Genomic DNA, 24134 nt, shown 5'->3' with positions numbered 1-24134 from the left:
ATAAAGATTAGGCTTAAGCAGTTCCTTAAGGACCCTGCCAACAAAGCTTCATAAATTGAAGCACGATATAACACGAATGAACTAGTGAAAAGAAAAAAGCAAAATCAGAAGTCCTATTTCTTAAATACCAATTTTCCTAACCAACATTGTGAAAAAGCATTGTTTTCAGCAAAAAAATGAGTGTCAAACAGGCTAATATAAGCTACAAAATACATCTCTAAAAGGGAAAAACATGGAAATCCTTCACCTAGAAAACAGTCATGTCTACTGGTGCATAGCTACTGTCACATAATCTTCAGAGAGAAGTAAAATTTCTTCTCTCCCGCATAAAAGAACTTCACTGTTAATGTCCGTGTAAAAGTTGTTTCCTCGAGTCTCAGGATTACAAGTGAATTGCTAACCTGACAGTTGCAATTCTTAACTTTAAAAATAGAACGTGGAGCTGGTAAAGGAAGTGCTAAGCAGGAAGGGGAAACAGCTCATTTCTAGCTACTCGATTCTGGTCTTTTTTTTTTCTTTTTTCTTTTTTTTTTTTTCTTTTTTTTTTTTGCCTTTTAAAGCTTCCTATAAGTACAAGTCCAACTCTAAAGGGGAAATATTTATTTAATGAAGAAGCCCTGCCTTTCAGTTTATGTGCATCATCTCACTTGCTGACAAGTTGGTTTTACTATTTTATCTTATGTAATAGTTTAGCAGTGCTAATCAAACTCTTGCCTACTTTGCTGAGCTGCAAACAGGCAGTAATGATCAGACGTACCATTAAAAAAAAAATCAAGCAAATTCCAGAAACATATCTTAATTAAAAGGATAATAATCAGAATTAATGTCCCACGTAAAAAATTGCTGAAGTGACAACTTCAATACCTACAGAATCAGTTGAAGCATCAAGTATATGTGGTTATGAAATGGTACCACCTAGCGTTCACTTTCAGTTAAGCATCTGTAACCACTTTCTGAATGAACTCAAAAATTAGCAATAAGTAGTAAAAGTTTCATCAATCACTGTATGATTGTTTCAAGCAGAACAAAGAACACCCGGAAAAATCTGTCATATTTGAAAACAGAATTAAATAAATTTGACCTGTTTCCCAAAGTAAGAGACTCCACCAAGAGACACCAAAGCTGAGACTTTACCTTGAAGAAAGGCATATTACACGTGTAGGCCAGACAGTCCTTAAGCTTTATACTAGAGCTCTGGATGATGATCACAGGAGGTTTATCTGAAGAGCATTTTTGTTACAGAAAGAACATTTTTGTTATGTGACTTTGATGGGAAGAGTAATAACTTTTACTACTACTTCTTTCCCTTCAGGGTACCTACGTATTGCTCTGGCTTCTAAGCTTTTCTTATTTTACATATGCTATTAAAAGCTTAAAATACAAGAAGAAGTCATAGCTTTAACACAGGTTGACACAGTTGGCATATCCAGATAAACATGAGCAATTCTTACTGAAATGAGGCTAAAAAATAATTATTCTTATAAACCAAAGCACCGGAATGTGCACAACAAGCATTGTTACCAATCTAAATTCAAACTTTGGCAGAACAAAGCTTTAGGTCCCTGGTGCAAAACATTGATTTTCCAAGCAGCTAAGCACAGACCCTGGGGACTCAAATCAGGAAATGAAAGATGTCTCAGCTTTACCTGGGGTGCAGTTTGTTAGTACAGCAAAGCCAGTGAAAGATCCTGCTGTCAAAGTACTTAATCTCTCTCCCTCTCCCCCACTGTGCTCTGGCACTTGTATCCCCCAGCCAAGTCAGGTCACCAGGGCAATAGAAAGCTAACCTTTCTGATACATAAATAAATACATGCTTTTCTGCCAGTTAAATAAGCCAAACAGCAGGGTCAAACAGCAGCAGTGTTGCTATAGGGGAGGATGGCAGATGTATATGACCAACGAAACAGCCTCCATTTTCTGTCTATAATTAGATTACTTCAGTTTAGTGCTCTGAATTCATGATCTTTCAAAAGCAATGAACCAGTTTTAAACCTGACCTGCAAGTAACAACTGGGATACATCTCTCTCACATTGTTAAGAGTTGCACTTTAAAACAGTTACAATAATTTTGAAATTCTGTCTAGGAGCTGCTTTAAGAGAGGGCAAAGAGCAAAGTTATGACATGATAAGAACCAGAAGAACAAACAATTGAGGCAAGATCCTTTTTCTAATTTCATATTTGGAAAAAAACCCACGTCTTTAGCTCTAAACTGTCATTTCTGATAAGATTTGTAAAAGAATACAGCCTCTTTCCCTGCAGAAGGAAGAGAAAAAGAGGCTTTTTCAAGCTTTCAACCTCCTTTAGGTTTTCCTCAAGGAAAAACAGTGAGGTCTTACTACAAGGAACACACAAAAAAAACAATCACGTGCTATTAGCTGTGCAACTAAGCAGAGCATTTACTGAACAGGAAGGAAAAGTAGCAATGGTCGAATGCTATGGAAGTTAAAGCCAAACTAATTTGTAGAAGTTACAGAAGACAGAGTCTTTTCAAATAGGCAGAAGACACCAACGAGACTAAGCATCTAGCAAACACTGTTAGGTGTGAGAGCGAGCATCAGCTGGCATGTGTGACATGGCTATTCTCTCTCTCTAATTACAACCTGTATGGAGTCAGTCTCCCAAACACTTCACCTGAAATCAATTATGGTATCTAAAGCATATTACTTTTTTAATCTCTCATGTTTCATAGCTAAAACCACAGAAGAATTCAGTCTATCCCGATGGACCTCAATCTTCAGCTTCCTTTAGTGTATTTCATTCATGATCATATACTATAATTTTTGCTTTCTTACTCAGCTAGAACAAGATCTCACCATTTTGCTTTTGTGAACTTCAGTTTCACATAAAAATTTCAAAGGCTATAAACCTTTCAAATGCAGGTTACACTAGCACATTCATACTGGTACATACAACCACACTATTTACTACTATCACAGCATATTTTTAGAGTATAACTAACAAGTATTCTAAACACTGAAGTCTGAATTTTCTATCAAGTTCTACAATTTCCTACTATAATAGTTATTGGTAAAAGTAAACTGAAATTAAGTTTGTAGCGTATTGATTGTTCTATCACCTGGAAACCCACTGTAAGACAGCAGTAGTTCTCAAAATAATCTGAACTTGCCACCTTAAAAAAGTGCCTTAAGTAAAATCAAGTGAAGTACTACTGATACAGAAGCTTTGGAAAGAGAAATATTAACAGCAGAGGATGTTTCCCTCCCTCCCCCAACAATCCCCCCTCCCCTCCTTTTAGGGGTTAGTTCAGTGACTCAATCAAAAAAAGCAAAAAGAACCAAGAAGTTCTAAAAATGTATTTCAATGTAAAATATAAGTTCATTGGTTTTCAATGCTAGAGCTAAAAGTAATGAAGACTAACATTAAGTGCAATGCTGTTACTGAAAGCAAGATTATTGGAATTTCATTATTCCAGAAATAATTTAAACACTTATATTTTCTCAGAAAGAAGTTATCAGCACGCATGTCAAAGAAGCTGCAACAGATTATTACTTTAAAGCAAAGTAAACTCAGATTTTTTTCTCAGAATCATTCTGATGCATCAAGCTAGCAAGTATTCCCTTTAACTAGAGATGTACAATCATCTTGAAACCAAAGGCCTCAGGTCTACCATAGTTTAGCTACTACTTTGGGCATGGCAAAAGATGGAGTCAGAGCTCTACTAATGGCAAGCTGTCAACAAACATCTCACGTATTAAAAAACAGAGAGTCAGGACATTTTATTGAAACTAGACATTACAGGAGGTTCTGAATATTTAGTCATCCAGCATCTATTTTGTTGCTGTTAGGATCATTTACATTTTAATCGTCTATTGACCACCAGATAAAGTAAAAATGGCACCCCCTGCAAAAGTATTCCTGTATGATGGGATGAGATTCCAGTGGAAGGGAACAAAAAGAGCTTGTCCTAACTGTGCCCTGGATCTTTAGCTCCCACACCTGCAAGCTGAGACTGACACTGCCCTCCCTTAACAATGGGACTATCTCCCAAGTATTGGCTAGGTGGTGGTGGTGGGGACACAGCTTACAGAGAATTTCAGCATACCGTCAAAAGCAAACAAACAAAAATGCCTGTTCTAATCCCTCCTCTTGTAAAGTTGATGGTTCTATTAGAATACACTCCCAAGACAGGGATAGAGATCACAAAGTACGCATCTCCTGAAAACAAAGAACGTACACATGGAAAGCTTTCCTAATGCTAAGGGACAGGAACCTTCTCTTAATTAAGAGAACTGTAGAAGTAGTTATATGATATAAACCCATTAATTTTCGATAACCAGTCCTGAAATACAACCCAAGCAAAAAAAAAAAAAAAAAAAAAAAAAAAAACTATTAAGAGCTAATGCCTAGCACAGATCTGAAGGTTTGCAAGTTGCCAAAGAAAGAAATGGATTCTTTTCACTACCACAAAAGTCAAGCATCAGCAATCTTGACTTTTACACATTCACTTCATAAAAACGCTTTTACTTCCTAAAATTGCTTTTAGGAAAGAGACCTAATTTGTGGTATATGATTAGCTATTATAAGGAAATACATGATTCTATTTCTGCAGCCATCCAACATTAAAAGCACTTCCCACTTTCATGATTTTATAGACACGCACCTACAATTACTTCTTCTCTGAAGACCAGTCTGGAGCTACTCCACACCAGCATTTAACATGCCAGTACCTCATGTCAGAGCTGCCTTACCTGCATCTCCCTCCCTTCCACTCCCTCTGCTGCTATTAGCCACTCACCTGAGCTGTCACAGAAAATCACAGTACCAGCAAGCCCACAGAAATGGCGCTCCCCTTGGCTTCTGCTAAGCCACCTGGAGGGGTGGCTTCTTTTGAGCTCCCTCCCTAAACTGCATCTATTATGCACACTCCAATCTGAGAACAGCTGGGACAGAGCAACAGTATTACTCCCTTCTAAAAATATTAGGCAAATTTAACCATCACAGATGCAAAGAACAGATTTTTCATTTTAAAGTGGGAACTGTGTTTATCCTTTTTGCTTCTTCATCTTACCCCTCCTTTTTTAAAAAGCTGTTCCATATAGCTACACCTGTGCTCACAGTTCCTGGCATAGCTGTAATTAGAGGAAGTCAATATAAGCATTGTAAGTCTATTAACAATCATGTGGCATAGGTATTTCTTTTAGAAACAGGGAAAAAACTTCTCTGAGAAGGTTTCTGAAGGCAGAACTTAAGTAGTATTGAAGTAGAGGTCCCTTTCAACCTCAACCATTCTATAAGTATATTATATCGTCTTATCTTGAAAGTCTTTTCATAGCTTCAACTTAAATATATAAAAAGCAAAACTTATCACTTCTTCTAGACTTACTTCTTTAGAGGGATCTAGTTCTAGGAACCAGACATACTGCTATCTGAAATTATCATGACAGCACCTCAGGAGGGTCAAGCTTGTATTTTATAAAAAACAAGAGCCATACACTATTCCCCAGGTGAAAAGCAAAAGTAAAGATGTTAATATCAATAAAAAAAAACTAAAAACTCACTCACTGTCTTCTGTGGGAAGGACCTGCAGGGAATAAATCCATTCTATTATATCATCTTTGTTCACCACATCTAAGGAATCCAACATATCCAGACCAGAGAGCGCGAAAAATGCAATTGTCAACCTAAAAGAAAAAGATAAGACTTACACTTCCCACCATAAATATCATGGGGAGATTAACAAACGGTTGCTGAAACACAAACATCTGTGAATTCTAAGCTTGCAGAGTGGAACACCACATTGAGTCTAGCTCAGAAAATATTAAATTTATCTACTGGATAAAATTATATTCTTTATACTTTAAACATTTCTTTGTCTCGACAAGACTCTTCATATAAGCCATGCCTTCTTTTATACGGTAATGAGATGCCAATTCAGATGTTAGCCTATGGGCCTGCTTACCTGAAAAAAACACTACAAGGTAAACTACGTTATTAAGTTACTAACTTATAAACTAATTCTCTGTGATGAATTCTTACAGGAACAATCTTATAACTATGCAGTAAGTGCAAGGTAACCCTGAACTGAAGTCAGCTGCCTCTCATTGTGTCAATTGTCATTGTGACAATTTCAGATGCTTAAAAGTTAGGTGTTGAACGGCAAGACTTCCTTTGTAACCAACAAATGTAGACATAAACACACAGGATGACATACTACATAGAGGTACTTATTTCTTGTTCTTGATTACAAAGGAGCTTCAGTGACTAACTTAATTAAACATCTAAAATTAAGCAAGCCAAATCCAAGTATCCAATACAGGAAATGAAGTCAGCAGTAGCCAGCATGCTGAAGTTCCTTCCTGCTTCCAAAGCTCTTCTCCTTCCCTAAATTTGCGCTATTGTAACTGTTTATAGGGCTACACTGCAAATCAGTCCTCTTAGCTGGGAGGTTTTGTCTTTAACTCAGATCATTTCAATCATCTGGTTTATAGTACAGCCCCTCAAATAATCGTGACGTGCACTGAAAAAGCACCAATACCACAGTGCTAGGACAGGAAGTTGAGATAGCTTGCTATCAGGGAAAACGTTTGTGCAGTGGTAACTTGGAAGGTCTGAGTCAGATTAAAATTAGATGGATTTACATTCTAGCACCCACAGTTGTATCTGCCTACTTTCTGAAAATTCTTGCTCTCGTTTTATCAGCTGACAAGCTGATCTTGAAACAGCTGCTAAATGGGCAGAAACTACAGCTTAGCATGCTAAGGAAACCCAAAAGTCAGTGCCAGCTTTCCTTATAAGACTCAGTTATAATGAGCAGTTACCTCACTGCTGAGCCACCCTAAGCATAAGAAGTAGGATCTTCTGAAGAAGATCAGGACAGAAACCTCTGTATCTGCATCAGGGCTGCAAACACCACGGCCAGCTTAAAATACACCTTAGAAGTATTCTGCAGCGACTGATGGTGCAAGAGCCAAATGACGGTGCAGCAAACACTCATTTCAAATACAGCGTCACACTCCACAAAGCACGACATTCCTATGAGTGTGCTGACCTGCTGTTATAATAATCATTTGGCCTAAGATTCACAAGCCATTTTTTAAGCCAACAAGTTCTGCTTCACAACTGATATCACCTAGAATTACATACCACAGGCAGTGACCACAATTCATTTGAAGCAGTGACCACAATTCATTCTTAAGCTGAATTATTTGATTTTATGCTATCCTTTAACTAGATCCTGGGTTTATGCACTTTTCTTTTTGACCATTCTCACAAAGTACTTTAGCTTATAATCTTCTTGGATATTGAACACTATTGATCCCTCTTTCAAAAACAACAACAAAAAAAAAAAAACCCACTGCATGCAACTGTAAGGTCCTTGCCAAAAATTTCAAACACAGAATAGCATCTCTCTCCACTGGTGCAAGTATCCCTGGCCAAAAAAGAGTAAACTTTTTTTCTGTAATCATCGAATTCTAAGATATGTCTCTCTACTACTATTATTACAAACAAATCTTTTATTACAGAGAATCAGAAAAAGTATGCTGCACACAAAAGTTATTTCTACATAGAACAAAAATATCACTTAAGCAGACTATCTGCTTCAAAATCGTCTTTAATGCAAGCTTAGCACTTTTACATCAGCTTTTGCCACTGATCATATCTATGTAAGCCAAAATCAGACTGTGGACAATAACTCACTATTTTGAGCAAAACTATTATTTTATACTTCATAAGGAATAAAGGTTAAAAGACAGTTCAACTGTAGTATTTTTTTTAAGGCTGCACGTGTTTCCGATTTTCAAAAACACAAAGTTTGACAATCTTTGACTACAAATATTTGAAGGCAGTTTTGCACTATGTTACCTAGCTAAGCTACTTTCCAAGAGGCACAAATGTTATGCAATTTCAGCACTAGGCACTGCAGCACACCAGGCCCTGAAATACAAGACTGTACATACAAAAGATAAAACAATATACCTGACCTACCCTCAAAAATATTCACGTCAGATAAATGAATGCAGAAATTAGTTGCATGCATGTCTAAGCTTCAGTTTACCTAATCAGAATTGATTCTGTGTTAACAGGAGCGTTTAGGAACTGACTGTACATAGACTGCTGGAATTCACATACGATGGGCAAGAATATCCCACATTGCTGAACACAGTGCCTACATACTTCATTTTACTTCACATGCTGTCCTGTCCCACTGAGCATTAACAGAATAAAGACAACTGCTACCAGTACCTTAGCTAACACTGCATGAAATTAAAAAGCTTTACATAGAACAATTTACCTCCAGAGCACCCCTTTTCTGATACAACCCTCAAATCTGGCATCACTATTGCTGTACCTTTTCTTCATGCCTTCTACTACTACTTTAGTTACTGTACGTGTATTAATTTAGCAAGTTGCACATCAAAGGTTGAAGATGAAATCTGTTTTGTTACTTAACCTGCTAAAAAAAAAAATCCCTGTTTTAAGTGCCTCACAAATATAAGCAAAGACAGACATTTCTGGTGACAGATTCTGAGCCTTTGGTTTTCAGATTGCAGTTTCTCAGAAAAATTCCAAAACCTTTTGAAGTGACTGACTTGAGGTTCTGAACAAGCATGATACAAAGAGCATCATGAAATTCCTCAATCTGAAAGACTTCAGAGACCAGGAGAGGTGCATTCTCCCAGCAAACCTCATGGTATTGACCAAGCACGTACAAGAGTTTACAGACCAGATCACTGAAAAACTACTGATGTTGCATGCAGTAGCTACAGATTAAAATAACTACGAGGTCCTTAGATCAGTTATTTTAGTAAAGAACATGAAATCAAATTTCTTCAGTCTTCCACCAATTCCTTTAGCGTATGACAAATCACAGTCTAAGTTAGAGCAGACCAGCACTGTACCAAAAGAAAATTTTAACTTCTATCACCTTGTCCCATGACAACCAATGCAGTTGTTCCTGCTGCAGTGTGATAAACCAAAACCAATCTTACTAACTTTTTTTTTTTTTTTAAAGTAAGTTGCTCTTTAATTTAGTTGACTTCCCCACTCTGGTTTACCACACAAACACAGGAACAAGGGAGACAAGAATAAAAGGGTAACAGTGTTTCCTTCTGCAACAATGTCAACACTGGAAATTTGCTGCTTGGTGACCTTGAACTTGTCAAAAAGGCTGCTTACTACACTCACAGTCAAACGCTGCTGTGATGTTATCACCTGCTAAGAATTTGTTGACAGATGGATACATACGCCTGCAGAACACTGATTTAAAAGATAACAATATATTTAAATTGAAGAATACCTGCATTAGTAAAGATATCATGACTTATGAAAAATACATGCTGAATTTAGATGATTTTTATTCTAATTGAAGGTTTAAACTTGAATATGCTGATTAGCCAGAAGTTAGAGTCCTGAAATAGTTTCAGCCAGTTACAATTTTCAGAAAACTTAAGAGTTTTTTCAGCGCTGCACAGTCATTATACAAACACATATTGGGCATTGGTTATTTAAGGTATCATGGCTACTTTGACTGCACATCAAATTCAAGGTCCATCAGGCCACCGGTTTCTAGAAGAGATCTGAAAACAGTTAGCATTACACTATTAACGCAAGTGTAATGCTAATAAAATTGGGGATGATGCCAAGTAAACTATAGCCTCTATTTTAGCTCAGTGGCAAACCGGGACAGCTTGACAATGTAAGCCACAGAACAGAAATGTCTAGGCTAGCACAGGCCTTTGGAGATCATTCAGTTGCATCTTTTGTTGAAAGCAGTGCCAGGGCCCTGTTGAACAGTCTGATTTTTTTTCCTTTTTTCCCCCCAAGAGAAGGATGCTCCATCATTTCTCTAGGCAACTTATTCCACTGTTTAACTACTCTTACAGTGAAGAATACTGTTCTTATATACACTGAATCTCCTCTGACAGAACTCATGCCTGCTGCCTCTTGCACCATCACCACGCTCCTTTGTGAAGTGAGCTCCTCCACCTTTTTTTCTAACCAGCTTTTAAGTACTGGAAGACTGTCATTAGATCCTCCCTGAGCCTTCTGTTCTCTTTAGGCTTTCTTCAAATGTCCATTTTTCCAACTCTTTTTATCATCTTGGTGGCTCTTCTCTGCTGAACTCATCAATTTTTCAGTGTCTCTGTTGAACAAGGGGACCAAAACCAAACACAGTATTCCAAGTATGGCATAACAAATGCTTAAATGGAGCAGGCTAATCACATCCCTTGATCTGCTGACTATAGTTTCGCTGAAGCAGCTCAGGATATACTTTGCCTTTGTTGTTCTAAGTCCTGTAAATGTTAAGCTTGGATAACCAAATTAGTTTTACTTGTAATCAGGCTTGGTATTTTGGTCTAGAGATCAGAGAGGATCTCTGTTACTCACCACCTAAACAAGCATAAATGCAGTAAGATAACAGGACTGGAAAAATCTTCTTGAAACTTTTCAAAGTATTGAAAAATAATCAAAATACATGATAAAAGTCATTGTACTTTTTCCACAATATGACTCCCAAGAGACTACAAAAAAAACTGTAAGAAGTTGATGGCTTTATTACTTGAATAAAATATTGAATGCTTTACATCTCTCCAAGTTTTTCCTCACATGCAACTTTGCAAACACAGTATTGCTTGTCTTGTGAATCAGAAATAACTTATTACCTCATGGGACAACATTAAGAATCTGAATTAAACGCATTCTGAAGCCATTACATGGACAAGTGTCCCCCTATTTTAAGGGAAGGCATATATTTCACTATCACAATTAATATGCTTTAATACTTATTCAAGCTAATGAAGATTTAAATAATTTCAGTTACATAGTTGAGTCTTCTGCACGTTGACTTTGGGATACAGAGCGCTTAAGTCACTTATTTTAAAATCGGCTTTCTAGGTAGATTAAAAGGGTGAGGCATGGGACTGAAAATAGATTAGCAGGTCAACAAGTGGGTATCCCTCCCGTGGGTATCGAGGAGTTTAACTGCGCACGGAGGAAACCCCTACGCAACCGCGCGTTTCCTGAGAGCGGCCTGCGGGCAGAAACGCGCCCCCCGCCCCCCCGGCAGAGAGCGCTCACCGCGACCCGCCGCGCCGGCGGGGCCGCCCCCGCGGGAGCTGCCGCAGGCTGGCCCTCTCCGGGAGGCACTCCCCGGCAGCGGCCCCGCGCCTCGCCGAGGCGGCGGCGGGCGAAGGCAGCGAGGCGCCCCTGCCGCCCGCCCGCCCGCCGGAGGGCTCCCCGCCGCAGCGCCCGGAGCCCGGCCCGCTACCTGCTGGTCTCCAGGGAGGAGTAGCGCTCGGGCAGGATCTGGAGGCAGCGCTGGAAGAAGCGCACATGCCGCTCCCGCAGGAAGTCCAGCCGCTCCGCCTCCCCCGGGCCCAGCGCCGACGGCTCCGCCGCCATCTTGCCGCCGCCCGCGCCCGGCGCGCACGAGGCGCGTCACTGGCGGGCGGTGACGCAGCGGCTGCGCGAGGGGAGGGGGCGGGGCGGGGCGGGCACGTCCGCGAGGGCCGGGCTCTGCTCCCTGGCCCTCGGGGCGCCCACAGCGCTCCGAGAGCGGGCAGGGAACGCGAGGAAACCTGCTCACACGGAAGCGCTTTTAATGCGGTGACATACATGGCATGATGGAAACACTGCTCGCACTCGCACTAGCTCAACGCTCACAAAACACAAACATGATATTTCTTTGCGTCCGGCGCGTTTGCGGTAAGAGCCTGAAGACGGTCGGCCACAAGGAAACGATCATCCTGTAAAAACGGCGGGCAGATGCTCATCTACAACCCTTGTCTCCAGGCTGGGATAGCTCTGAAATGCACAACCAGATAAATAGCTCAAATTAAAGAAAAAAGGAGAAGAAAGAAGTGACACGCATTCATTGTTCTTCTCCTTACCTATGAGGAATATGCAAGAGTGGTTCTGAACCCGTTGGTCCGATCTCTTTTGTGCGTTCCTCCCAGACCTTGGTAGGCCTGTACAACCTGGAGGGGTCTCTGGCTGCATGAATTTCAACCTTACAGTGAAACGAACAAAGAACAAATAACCAGTCTCCTTCATAAATCTCAGAATGAATCCTACAAACCAATTACATCTTTAGCATGTAGATAGATGCAAGGAAAATATAAAATAAACCCATCTAATGAGGAGGACACTTTTGCCCACACTGCCACAGGACATGTTAGAAACTTTTATTTCATGCAATATTAAGTTATTCCAGTAAATTAAAAAGTTAGACTCTGAGAACCCAGACAAGGTCCAGAAAATATTTCTGGATGCCAGCCTACTTAGTCCACTAATGTTAGCAAACCATCTTCAAAAAATAAGCTGCAGGCAACAAGTTACCTGTAATAATTATTGCTCAGAGACAGAAAAATTCTCCAAGTCTGAGGTGTATGCAGCTCAATAGTTTAAACAATTCTTTTTCTTGCTTTGCTCTGAAAAGTAACTATTTTTACTTATCTAAATAGTCAATAACAGAAAAAAGTTCTAAAATAATGTTACTAGAGTGCTACCTTCTCTCTTAACTTTGCCAATCTCTTTTCTTTTTCTCGTTTTTCCTCTTCTTTAGCTTGTTTTTCATGAATCTTTTGTTCAAGTTTACGGAGATCCTGAAAAAATATATTAAGATGAAATGCAAACTTATTTTGGAAAAATAAAACAAATTGTATTAAAATATGCACACGGCCTTTTCACAGAATTAGAATTTACTTTTTCTTTTGTAATTCTTTTGTGCCAGTACAGAATTCAGTTATGCTAGATGGCTACTTACTAAATTTTGTTCTCTGCAATTGCATAGTAAAGAAAAAAAAAAACAGATTCTAGTAGTTAACCACCCTTTCTAAAATGAAAGTTAACAGAAACGCTGACAATAATACTGGTTCTACTATAATGAAATTTACAGTGAACTGGGATCTAATTTACAACTACAAGAACCTGCAATTCCTTCAATCTATTCTTTTTATTACTTACACATCTGCATACAGCAATCAGGTCTGCTAACGTTTTCTTTAGCACGGAGAGTAATTTGTACTCTTTGAATGGTCCTAAAGTGTTTTTCCCAAACTGTAATCACACTCAAGCACAGAAAAATGTCTCTACATTTAGAATGAAATATAGGTTTGAATAAACCTGTAGAACTTAGACTTTGAGAGAAAGTAACTGCTTTATCTAGAATAAAGATTCACACTTTTTCCTGGACTTAGACAAAATTATTCATAGTGAATCTAAAATAGATTTAAATGAGTAAAACTAGGGTATTAAGGATTTTAAAACTCATCAGATTATATTATAGGAGGAAGTAGATAAATTTAAACACAAATACATAAATGGAAAGGCAGTCACTCACTCGCTCTTGAAACTTAGTAATTTCTTCTGCAGCAATTTTCTTCCTTTCCTCCCTTTCAGCTTCCTCCTTTTTCTCCTTCTCAAGCTTTTCAAGTTCCTCCTTTTCTTTCTTCAACAAGGTATACCTTTCCAACAGTAACTTAACATGGCATTGGCGCTGGCGTTCTTTCTGTTGCTTTTTCTCCTTCTCTTCTTCTAGTTTTAGCTGCGATGCTTGTTCCATAGCAAAAGCTATTGCTTTCTGTTTTTTCCATTCTTCAATTGCTACTTGTTGTCTTTTCCTTTCTTCTCCTGCCTTTTGCTTCTGAGCTTCTTCACGTTGAAAACACTCTTTTCTAAGTATTTTTTCTGATTTCTCTTTTTCCTTCAAGATTCCTTCTTTTTCTTGATGCTGTTTTTTTTTCCACTTCTTAATTGACTGCATGAAAACACCGGAAAAAAAATAAGATCTCCACAAAAGTCTTATACATTCATGTTGATTTAGTCTGTCACAAGTAACAGATAGCAGATGAAAACATACGCACTGAGAATATGAGCTGAAGATAGGAATTCAGGGTCTCTTTATGCAACGTCTTAAGGCAAAATAGCACCTCTATCTGCTTTCTCCCAGGGCAGGTTTAAGACTTGCTATCTAAAATCATTTAAGTTATACCATTTATAATACCTTAGAACTGTTGTGAATGTCAGTGTGAAATGCTTTTCTCGATGCAAACATATTTCAGATCTTTTTTTCTTCAAATTAATAATTTCACATATTATCTTCTTAACAATTCAATGTTTATGTCAGTGTATCTTTTATTATGGCAAAGCTCAAAGCTCTCTCAAGGCTCATAGTTCTTCAAGGAATCAATTCTCTAAGCCAATATGGGGCAGGTGTATTGCTTACAGGTATAGCAGGACACCCACAGTTAGAGGATGTAACAAGAACCTCAATGTGAGGTGAGACTGCTTACTGCACCTAACTCGTCAGAAAACTGCTATCAAAGCCATTTATAATACACTCCACCAATACACAGGGCACTTCAGCATGTTGTTAGATCCACATTTGTTAATCTCTCTTTAAGACAAATATTTACTGGCATGGTAAGGATGCTAAAGACTTCATCAACTACTACTAGAGAAATCTACCTTGCACTACCACCAGAGAGGCAAATACAAAAATAAGAAGTCTGTATTTTTTAAATAAGTATCTTTTCTTAAAGTTACAAAAGTCCTAGAAGGTTATCTTACCTCTTTTTTTCTTTCTTGTAAAACTAGAAATTCTCTATACCATTTATCATGCTGTTCAACATCTTCCTTTGTTCTTCCAGAGAGATACTCAAGGGCTTCATCCAAGTAGGATGCTCTTCCTTTGCATTTTGTCCATGCTTTCAGAAAATGTTGATGATCATAATCATCCCAGCCTCCTTGCCGCCCTCCTGTTCGCTGAAGAAATCTTTCAAACTCTACTACTTCTTCAGGCAGATGATTTTGCAGTGTTTTATTAACTGAGACCCCAGCTGATGGTAATCTCAAAGCCTTTTCTGTTGTTGAGTTACCTAATGCCCATAGTTCCACCTTTTTCTCAAAGGTGCTGAGTTCATTGATGGTAGTTTTTTCCTCCTTCAAAAGCTGTTCATATCTAAAAAGAAAACAAACATTGGAATGGAACCAAAGAAATCTAGCATTCATTGTTCACTGAAACTAAATTTTGGAATTGAACAATTCCACACAGAAGCTATTTCTAAAAGATTATGAATAGAAATGGCATAACAGATAACAGTGTAGCTGTAATGATCCCATAATAAAGTAATACACAATCAGAATTAAGTTACCTTTTTAATGGAAGCACATATTTATGGCACGGAAGCAACTAATTTAATCCCCTCCTGACAGCAGGAGGCAGAAAGGGGAAAAAAAAATTCCAAACACCCCTTCCCAAAAGGATCATTCTCTGAACAGCCTTTTCATAGGCAAATGATTGTTAGATTGGATCACTCTAGCACTATGTAAACAATCTCTCACAAAGGTTGTTTATTGGGATTCTAATCTTGATAGTTTAAGCTTTCATTTACGTACCACAGAAACCACTAGAGAGTTTACATGATACAACATTAATGCAAAGTTTTCATTGTATAACTACTTTAAGTCATATTAAAGCATTTTTTCAGCTGAAACATGTATAAACATACATTTGTCTCTGTTCCTCTTTAAAAGCATTGATTGCATTTTCAACTTCTTCCATCATTTCCCTGAGCTTGTCAACAACTGAAAAGGAAGAAAAAAGAGCATAATACTTAAGAAGTTTAAAGTCTTTACCAGCAATTCAGCACTACCCAGAAACAGACACTTACAGAGAATTCTGGGAAGCACGTGCAAAAAAGGCTGCATTTCCATCTCAAACGAATTCTTAAAAAGAAGATTCTCTTCTATTGAGAAGGTACAAATTCACAGTGATTTAGCTAAAATTCTCCCCTCTCCCCAAATGTTTATTTCAATTAAACAAGTAATTTCTATGTAAGCTTCAATTGATTCACAGGAGTGAAGGTAAGGTTAAGCCTTAACTTAAACTAAAGGGTTGCCACCTTTGTTTTATGCAACAGTGCAATTACAGTAACTTAAGAAGCCCATTCAAATCTTTGGTTTACACCATGTTGTACCAGACCAATTTAACCTACAGCTCCCTACTTTCAATGAAGCTGAGCCTGCAATAGAACATACAAGTTAGATTCTGTATACAGTCCTGTTAGCATGCTTGAGTCCCAATTTGGGAAAGTCTAGTAGAACAGCTGTCTAGGAAGGCCTATTTTGCAACTGTACAAAACTGGTCTAGAATCTGAACGGTTTAAACCAGCACAACTTCCCCATGGACACAAATTGAACATGTAAGTTGAACTAACTTGGCTTTAAAACAAAAAGCAAGCAAACAAACAAAAAAGCTAAACTGATACTACTGTATCATCTAAAACTCTTAGTTCAGTTTCCATGCCTTGTTAGTTCTTGGTATCTTGCTGACACCTTAAGAAAGAAGACAATGTGGTTTTTTTTATAATATAGGCACTGAAAAAATGAAATTAGGTGTGTTAGACGTAAAGCCCTCAGCTAACAGAAGTTCAATGTGAGCTGCATACACAATATCAGAGCACTGCAGGAGAATGGTTCTTTCAATGTGTATTTTCCAAGAGTTTCAAGACATGTAACTGAACAAGCTGTTTAAGCATTTTCCACAGAATTATTTCAATTTGCACTTCAAGCCATCTAGATGGTTAGAAACTAATTCCCTGTAGACTCTGCTCTCTGTAGACCCTGCTCTGTGACCTCTTATCAGATGACAAGGGAACTACATCTGCGCTTCATTAAAATACTAGTTTTATTTTACATAGGAAAAAGACTAGCATTTAGAAGACACTCGACTCTCAACAGCCTGAACAAGCAAACTGACACTGGCTCCAAGACAAAATAAGCTGCTCTGCTTCCACAGAGAAGTGCAAGAGCCTTTATCCTTTCTTACACTCCTTCCTTCTTACATCTTCTTCCCAGATTCCTAGAAAAGCAGACAGACTTCTACAGGAGAAGCACAAGCACAGTTATCCAAGAAAATTGTCTTTAAAAGAGAATGTTCTTAAATCTGCCAGCAAGACTTACATTCTGGTGTAGGCTTCACATCTTTTAATTGTCGCTGAAGTCTCTTCACATTATTATGTATTTTTGATAGCTTCTGTAAGATTTTAGTTTCTGTTAAAGAAAATAAGAAGCTAGCTGATAGTTCAAAACATTTCTTTGTGCATTAAATTCAATAAAACAAACACAATCAAAGGTCCAAAATAAATTGAGGATTTCATCTAAGCAGGATTAAAAATTCTGTTTGATCTTATGAAACTGCTGCAATACTAAGTACTTTAATGTGACATGCATCTCCCAGCACAGGGTCAACAGAGATTTAAACTGTAATAGCTCATACTTCTAAAGAGGTCAACAGGAGAGTCATATCTAGGTTAATTTAGTTTTCTCAAATCTTTTTACCAGGTAACTGGAGTTTGGAGAACAGTACTGCCTATGCAGAAGACAACTCCAGAATTTTTAGGGACTCTGACTTAGGCTTCAAAACACTGAACAATAGAGAGAAAAACTTGGCAAGCACATGTGAATTTACTGTTTCAATTACATTTACATATTTGTTGTGTTCACTAAAGCAGAAAACATGTTTTCCAGAGAGCCAAGGAACTGCATGCACTGGTCTGATTTGTCACTGCTTGCTTCCTCAAGAGTCTATAAATTCAAAAGTACTGAAGTCTTGGATATACCTAAGTTACTGAGGAATCTGGGGACTGCATGTCCTTTCCTAAAAGGATTGGTTTTAAGGAATGGATAAGAGAGAGCCTGGAGCTAAATGTAACAGAGTGCAGCTAAGACCTGACCCTATTAGTTCCTGCGGAGACCACAGAAACATTAAGAGCACATAAATCATGCTCAGAGACCCTAACATAGTAGCATAGTAAATAGCAAGCTTGGAGGATCTAGTATACACCCTCAAAGACCCTACTCTAACACTCTTTCACACCTTACATTTAGTGACTTCTATCTCTCGTCTTTGTCCTCTTTATCATTTTGTAACGTTGTCTCCAACCCTACTTCCATACTCCCTCCTTATCCCTAGAAAACGTTCTGAACTTCTTGGCTCAGCATCCCTTGGAAATATTTACACATCATAAGACTTGTAAGATGTAGAGGGTATGACAGGTATCTTCAACCCCCCCCCCCATTAAAACACATACACATTTGTAAGGTAAGTGTATTTTTAGTTATTTCTCCAGGTCTTTCCCATTCTTCAATTTATTTTGTTTTATCTTCTGCATCAGAGGCATGGTATGATTTATCTGAATGCCCTTTAAAGAATTAAAGGACTGTGACTAGAGAGTAACATTTATTTTCCCTTAAGGATTTAATTAGTCCTGAAGTAGAACAGATACAATAGAAGACTCTGCACACCAACTCAAAGTACCATTTAGACTACGTACGACCATTATCCAAGAAGCTGAAAAAACACGACTACAAAACTTCAGTGTTTAAAAGCCTATCTATATTCAGCAGTCAGCATAGGAAAAACTTATTTGTGAGAAGGATATATGTATTGTACCTTGGCTAGACTATATTGTATTTTGCTACACACATACAAAAATGTTTCTAAGTTTCCAAAATAATAACTTTCATTGAAGTTTTATAAAGGTGGTGTCTGCTATATTCAAGATTAAAAGCAAACAGTTAATAACACAGAAGGCCCAAGATATTTGCGTGTCTTAATTTTGCAAGTGAATTGTGGAAATCTCCTTTATAAGCAGTACTTACACTGAAATTCCACACTTTTATCAGAATTCACCTCCCAGCTGTACTAATCCCTCTCTATACTACACATTAATAAACCAGTTAAGCAAACAACTGTAGAGGGAAAAAACACAAAGAGAATAAAAAACACTTACTTTCAGCTTTCCTATTGATGGTCATTTTATGTTCCAGTTCTTCTAGTACACTGTATTCTACATGTTTATTCTTCCTGCTGTAAAGATGTCCATTTTTATCTTTTTCTATAGCTGCAAGCCTGGAAAAAAATGGCAACACTGAGAAATACACAAACACTCAGCAAAGCCCTCAAATTTCTTCAAGTTAACATTCAGTTGATACTGTGTCAGCAAGACTCTTTTAGATTCTATACAAGTCATTAGTTTGCTCCTATAGTTGTTTCCAGTGAAAACCTGTGTGCAGTTAGAAGACCAAACACCAAAGTATCCCAAGCACCTTGAACGAGGGAAAGGCATTAACACATAAATTATCTTCCTGACAGGCAGTAGTTTACACACTGAAAGAGCCTGAAATCTTATTTGCATGCTTACTATGAGAGAATTTTACAAGAATTTTCACCAGAAAGCACACAAAGGAGACGGGCTGTATTAATGCAGTTACATACATAGATGGAGCCCCAACACAGGCAAACAAGTACAGTCAATGTTACACTCTCAGTAATACTTCAACAAAAGAGTCAAATGCAAGTTCACTAGTGTTAATTTAGGATACTGTAATTGCTATCTTTGCTACTGACAATCCTTTATAATAGAGACCTATAGGTGACATTTGCTTCTTTACTAAGGTCAGAAACTTTAAAATTTGACTCAGAGTAAGATTTGGTTTGCCTTGTGCAAGGCAGTGTAACAAGGCCATTGGAAAAGGGCTGTAGATGCTGCAGTTTTGAGCATATCTGTGTAATCCAGTGCCACCTTGTTAGAGATCATGGCAGTATGATACATGGTACTCGGAGATTAGGTAGGATTCCCTGTGTTAAACAGTAGTGCTGACAACCTAAGAAACCCCTCACAGCAATAGCATGAGTTCTGCAGTAGACTATTACTACTTTAATGTTCAAACCACTAGATGATGCAGAGATGCCTTCATATCTCAGGTTGAAATGTTTTGCTGTCCCAGAACTGAGTACCAAATCTCAAGAGCACAACAATTACAGAAGAACAAGCTGCTCTGGTTAAACTGCTACCTGTATCCAGACTGCCCAGTTTAAAACTACTTAGGATTCTCTACATGACCCAGCAGCCACATTTAAGCCATAACCCAGGCTCCACAATAACCAAGTAGGAGCAGATTGAGTCAGACAGTGTAAAACATTGCTGTGAGAGTTGTGTCCCAGTTCATTCAGGATTCATAACTACAAACCTTCCCTTGAGCCTGGCGGCTGTCAGCTCTTTCTCATCTGTGTGAGAAAAAACTCCTCTGTCCTTTGAATCAACAGATTAGTTATTACAGCACTTTTTCAAGACGTGGGAAGACGCATTCAAATAATTTCTATGCCTGAGCTGACTTGAACCCCCATTAACCAAGGCAACACTTTAGATATTCTAGGTGAAATGCTCTCAGTCTTCTCCGTGAAAGCTGTTGTAACACTACCACAGTTTCTCTTCTGTTGACCTAGATCTTACGGGTTTAAGGTCCTTAGAAAGGTTAAGCACAGCTGAAGAGGAAAATTGAAAACTCAATTATGCCACAAGCACCTTCACTTCTGTGCATCTACTTGAGCAATAGCACAGCAAATAACAAGACTGACCAACTCCAGATGTTGGTGGTTTGAAGAACAGGCCATTTTAGAACTCCTAAGTCTATTCTGAACTAGTATCACGACCACAATAATCCTCTGGACTCCAGAAAATGAAACTTAACATAGTCTAAAAGTTTCATTACTATGAATTCTTACCTTTAACCTTGAGTTATTTCTAGAACAGCATGAAAAATATACTTACAAGGAAGTGTTCCAACTTACTGGGTTTTTAGTTTTTCTGCTGTTCGTATAAATTCAACCTTCTTAGCTTGTTCAGCTTTCACCTTCCAATTCTGAAGCTGAAACTGTCGACCAGCACCTGCAGTGCTGAAACAGCTGTCATTCTGTACATAACAAAGTAAAATAATATTAAAAAACAATATTGTGTTTTCAAATATTCATTGATCATTTTTAAGCAGTCAGCAATGCAGTGCAGAGGTAACCAGTAACAGCATTACTTCAGGTGTACAGTGGCATAATTCAAATATTTTAAAGTCACACAGCTATAAAACTTGATTGATGACATGGTGACCTGATGACTGTATATAAAACCTATTTTTCAACAAAGAAATGGAAAAAAGGCAGCATCAGACTGCTTTAACAGAGGTTGCTCACCGGTGAACCACAGGATAAACCAAACCTAAATGCTTTGCCTCTTCTGGCAATTAGTATGGAAAGATTAAGAGGAAACCAAGCTCCTGACTGTAAGCACGTAACCTACACTAGGCAGACTACCCCCTAATTCATCTTGTTCAAGGAAAGGACCAGCTTATCTCCCGCAATCCTGAAACCTGAAGCTTAAAATCCCGCCCGCACTGTTTGCGGCAACTCTGGACATCCACAGTGTAATTAACCCTAGGATTACTGACGAGGAAGGGCTGTGGGACCGCACGTTCAGCCCACGAAGCCGCTATTTTGAGATCATCCTGGCAGACGGCGGTGCCGCTTCGCTCTTCCCTACACGATGCTCCGCACGGTTGTTCGCCCCCTTCTCGACCGCGCTGCGGACCGGCGCCGGCGCCTCGCTCTGAGCGACGCAGCCCCGCGCCTCCCGGGCCGCGCTCCCCCGGCCGCCGCTCCCCGCTCGCCTCGCCGCCGCCGGCCCCGGGCCCGCCGCCGCGCCCGCAGAGAGGAGGGCGCCGCCCGGAGCCGCCCCGCTCCCCCAGCCGCCCGCCGTGGCGGGCCGCCGCCGCGCCTTTACCTGTTGCTGCCCGGCGGCCGCCGCCGCGGCGACGGCCGTTGCCAGGGCAGCCATGTTGGCCGCCGCCAACGGTCGCCGCCCCGCCGCGGCAGCGCGGCGCTCGCTGCCCGCCCTGGCGCTGAGCGCCGCCGCGCGGGACCGCTCGTTTTCTTTTCCGTCTTCCTTTCTTTCTCTTCGGTGCTGTCGGGCTTTTCTGGATCACTCTCGTGGCCCTAAGGATTCCCTGCGCTGTTATTTGTGTCAGTTCAGCTCTGTCTGCGCTATTCTATCTGGGCATATTGCTCCTAAGGGAACAGCAAGGGATCGGCCCTCGGGAGAGCGGCGCTTCGTGGCGCAGCCGCCCTCCGCCACCGCTGCTCGCTACCAACCGACTTCTCCCGAGAGAGACTTCGGCCCGCGGACGCACCGGCGTGGGGTGCCAGGCCGGGCAGGGCGGCGGCGGGGAGCGGGTCCCCGCGCGGGCCGCCTCGCGGCTCGCGCTCGGCCGTGGTTGCTCCCAGGGACGTGCTTCCCCGGAATAACTGCCACCTCCCGCCGCCAGCGCGCTGTGCCCCTCTCTGCGGAGCTGCGCCCTTCCCACCTCTAACCCTAGCGGGGGCCCCAGGAGCTGCTCCAGGCAGTCTGCTTTCGGTGCCACGGTCCCGGTGGCCAGGTGAAACACAGGCTTATTAAGCTTCCTCTCAGAGGGCTCATTTACAGTCAGAAACATCAAACCATTACATCCCCATCTCCAGCTCCATGATAGTCATTAATTTATAGCCTGGACCCAATGAAATCAATGACCCCCAATTAACTCAAATAACATCAGGTTCAGAAGCCATCTGCTCTGCACAGCTCCAGAATGAGTTGTCTTCTCAGCGCAGGTGCGGCCAATGTTTCTAGCACTTTGTGGAAGGCAACCTAACATTATGGAGGATTAACTGGTTCAGCAGCACTCAGGGAACAGCACTCCACTGAAACATTTTAAGAGATCTTTGGTGGTAGGACACCTTCTTAGCTCAACATCTTTCCAGGAAGATTCTAGGAATCTACGGTGGGAAAAGAATCCTGGAACAGGGTCCTGAAATCCTGGGATTTCAAAGGAAAGAAAGTGGGGTTTATATGTAGAGGATCCTCACTGTGTTGTCTAAAGCAGATGGTGACTGTTAGACATTTAACCACCTTGTGTTCTTGGATGTATGTTAGGGTGCCCATACTGTTGAAAGTCTTGGAGACATTTACTCTGAGGGATGCTATTTAACTCCCTCTGAGTTTGCCCAAAGCAAAAGAAGACCCAAAGCCACTGATAGAGCATCACAAACCACGTACTGGTGTCCCATCATAGCAACTTACTGAACATTCAGTGGACAGAGCAGGCTTGAGCTATAGGTTATTTGGAAACCTTATATATGAAGAACCATGAAATGTATAGCAGCAAGTGATGATTGTTGTAGGGCAGTGCTAGTGCCACTTTTCCCTAAGTGGCTGGTTTTAACTGGGAGGAACCACATACTGTTGTAATTTGACTGTGGCTGATTGGCCATCTTGGGTATATGACTAAACCTTTTTTCCCCCCTCTCTCTCTCCCCTCATAGGGCATGTTTGCTGTTGGCTAAGGTTCTGTTTATGTCTGGATTTGAGCTTTTGTGCTGATTACTTCCTTCAGGAAGACCAAAGCATGTCCTTATTATCCTGACAGAAGAATAAAGAGTTTCACATTTTTCAGTACATTTTTGGAACTCTCAAGATCTTGTTTTTCACTCACATATACCAATCAAACTTTTAGTGAGTTGCCAATTAACATTTCTGCAGAGTAGAAATAATCTGTTCATTTAGTGGCTTTGCTAGCTAAAGAGATTTCATGAACTGGTGTTTTCCCAGCTGCAAAACACAAAAACATTCGCAGATGCTAACCAAATGGCCTATGCTGAAGACATTTTATTGCCTAATTGATGTTTTTAAGAGCACTTTCCTGTTATATTTTTGCTTTTTATTTTTTATGACTGCGCTTACATTTGATTTCTTTGTATTTGCTGAATAGAAATTAACAAGCAAAGGAGAACATTTCAAAACCTGAAAATAGTCATCAGCATAAATTAAGGAGAATTGTTCTCACAGATTGCTACCTGCAATGGCTTGAAAAAGTATTCTTTCCACAGCAATGTTTCCTAATCTTCTTTATCTTTGTCCTGCAATACTCAGATGTAAGAGAAGTGTGTCCTCTAGAACTTCTTTCTATTTGCTTTTCTTTGGTGACTATCAATCCTTTCAAAGTTTCTGTCACTATGATAAGCAAACCCGTAATTGCTCAGGGACTGTGCTGTTTTAAGCATTATTTTTCAGCAAGCAGTTTTGTCAAGATGGCTCCACTCGTAAGCTAATTCAGATACTGTTTGTTCAGTAGTTCATCAGTTTCTGAGTGGTGATTCTTACATTATTGTTTGCCACGTATATTATTCATGAGTTCCTCAGAATCCAGAAGACTTTGATGGAGATGCCCTAGAAATCATGTTTAGAGGGATTTCAGGTGTCTGAGCTTGGCAAGCTCTGGCTCTGAGCACTGGAGGGGTCAGGCA

At 39.8% G+C, this 24134-nt stretch overlaps 2 protein-coding genes across 2 annotated transcripts in view; both read right to left on the bottom strand.

Moving 5' to 3' along the window:
* Positions 1-11410, bottom strand: part of PGGT1B (protein geranylgeranyltransferase type I subunit beta) — a 39984-nt gene extending 28574 nt beyond the window's left edge. The window contains 2 exon segments of the mRNA XM_062600176.1: positions 5525-5643; positions 11232-11410. Coding sequence (XP_062456160.1) covers positions 5525-5643; positions 11232-11365 — 253 coding nt within the window. The 5' untranslated portion in view covers positions 11366-11410.
* A 135-nt stretch (positions 11411-11545) lies between these two features.
* On the bottom strand, positions 11546-21650 carry CCDC112 (coiled-coil domain containing 112). The gene is made up of 10 exons (XM_062600175.1): positions 21580-21650; positions 20601-20722; positions 18760-18878; positions 16928-17017; positions 15475-15550; positions 14534-14924; positions 13305-13721; positions 12472-12567; positions 11854-11972; positions 11546-11767 (listed from the first exon to the last, which is right to left on the bottom strand). The coding sequence occupies exons 1-10, from the start codon at positions 21631-21633 to the stop codon at positions 11737-11739; spliced, it is 1515 nt and encodes a 504-aa protein (XP_062456159.1). The 5' UTR covers positions 21634-21650; the 3' UTR covers positions 11546-11736.
* Positions 21651-24134: the final 2484 nt, after the last annotated feature.

Source organism: Rhea pennata, chromosome Z (assembly GCF_028389875.1).
Source record: "Rhea pennata isolate bPtePen1 chromosome Z, bPtePen1.pri, whole genome shotgun sequence".
Classification (NCBI taxonomy): domain Eukaryota; kingdom Metazoa; phylum Chordata; class Aves; order Rheiformes; family Rheidae; genus Rhea; species Rhea pennata.
The sequence above is the reverse complement of the archived record's forward strand: the minus strand, read 5'-3'. Positions and strand labels throughout refer to the sequence as shown.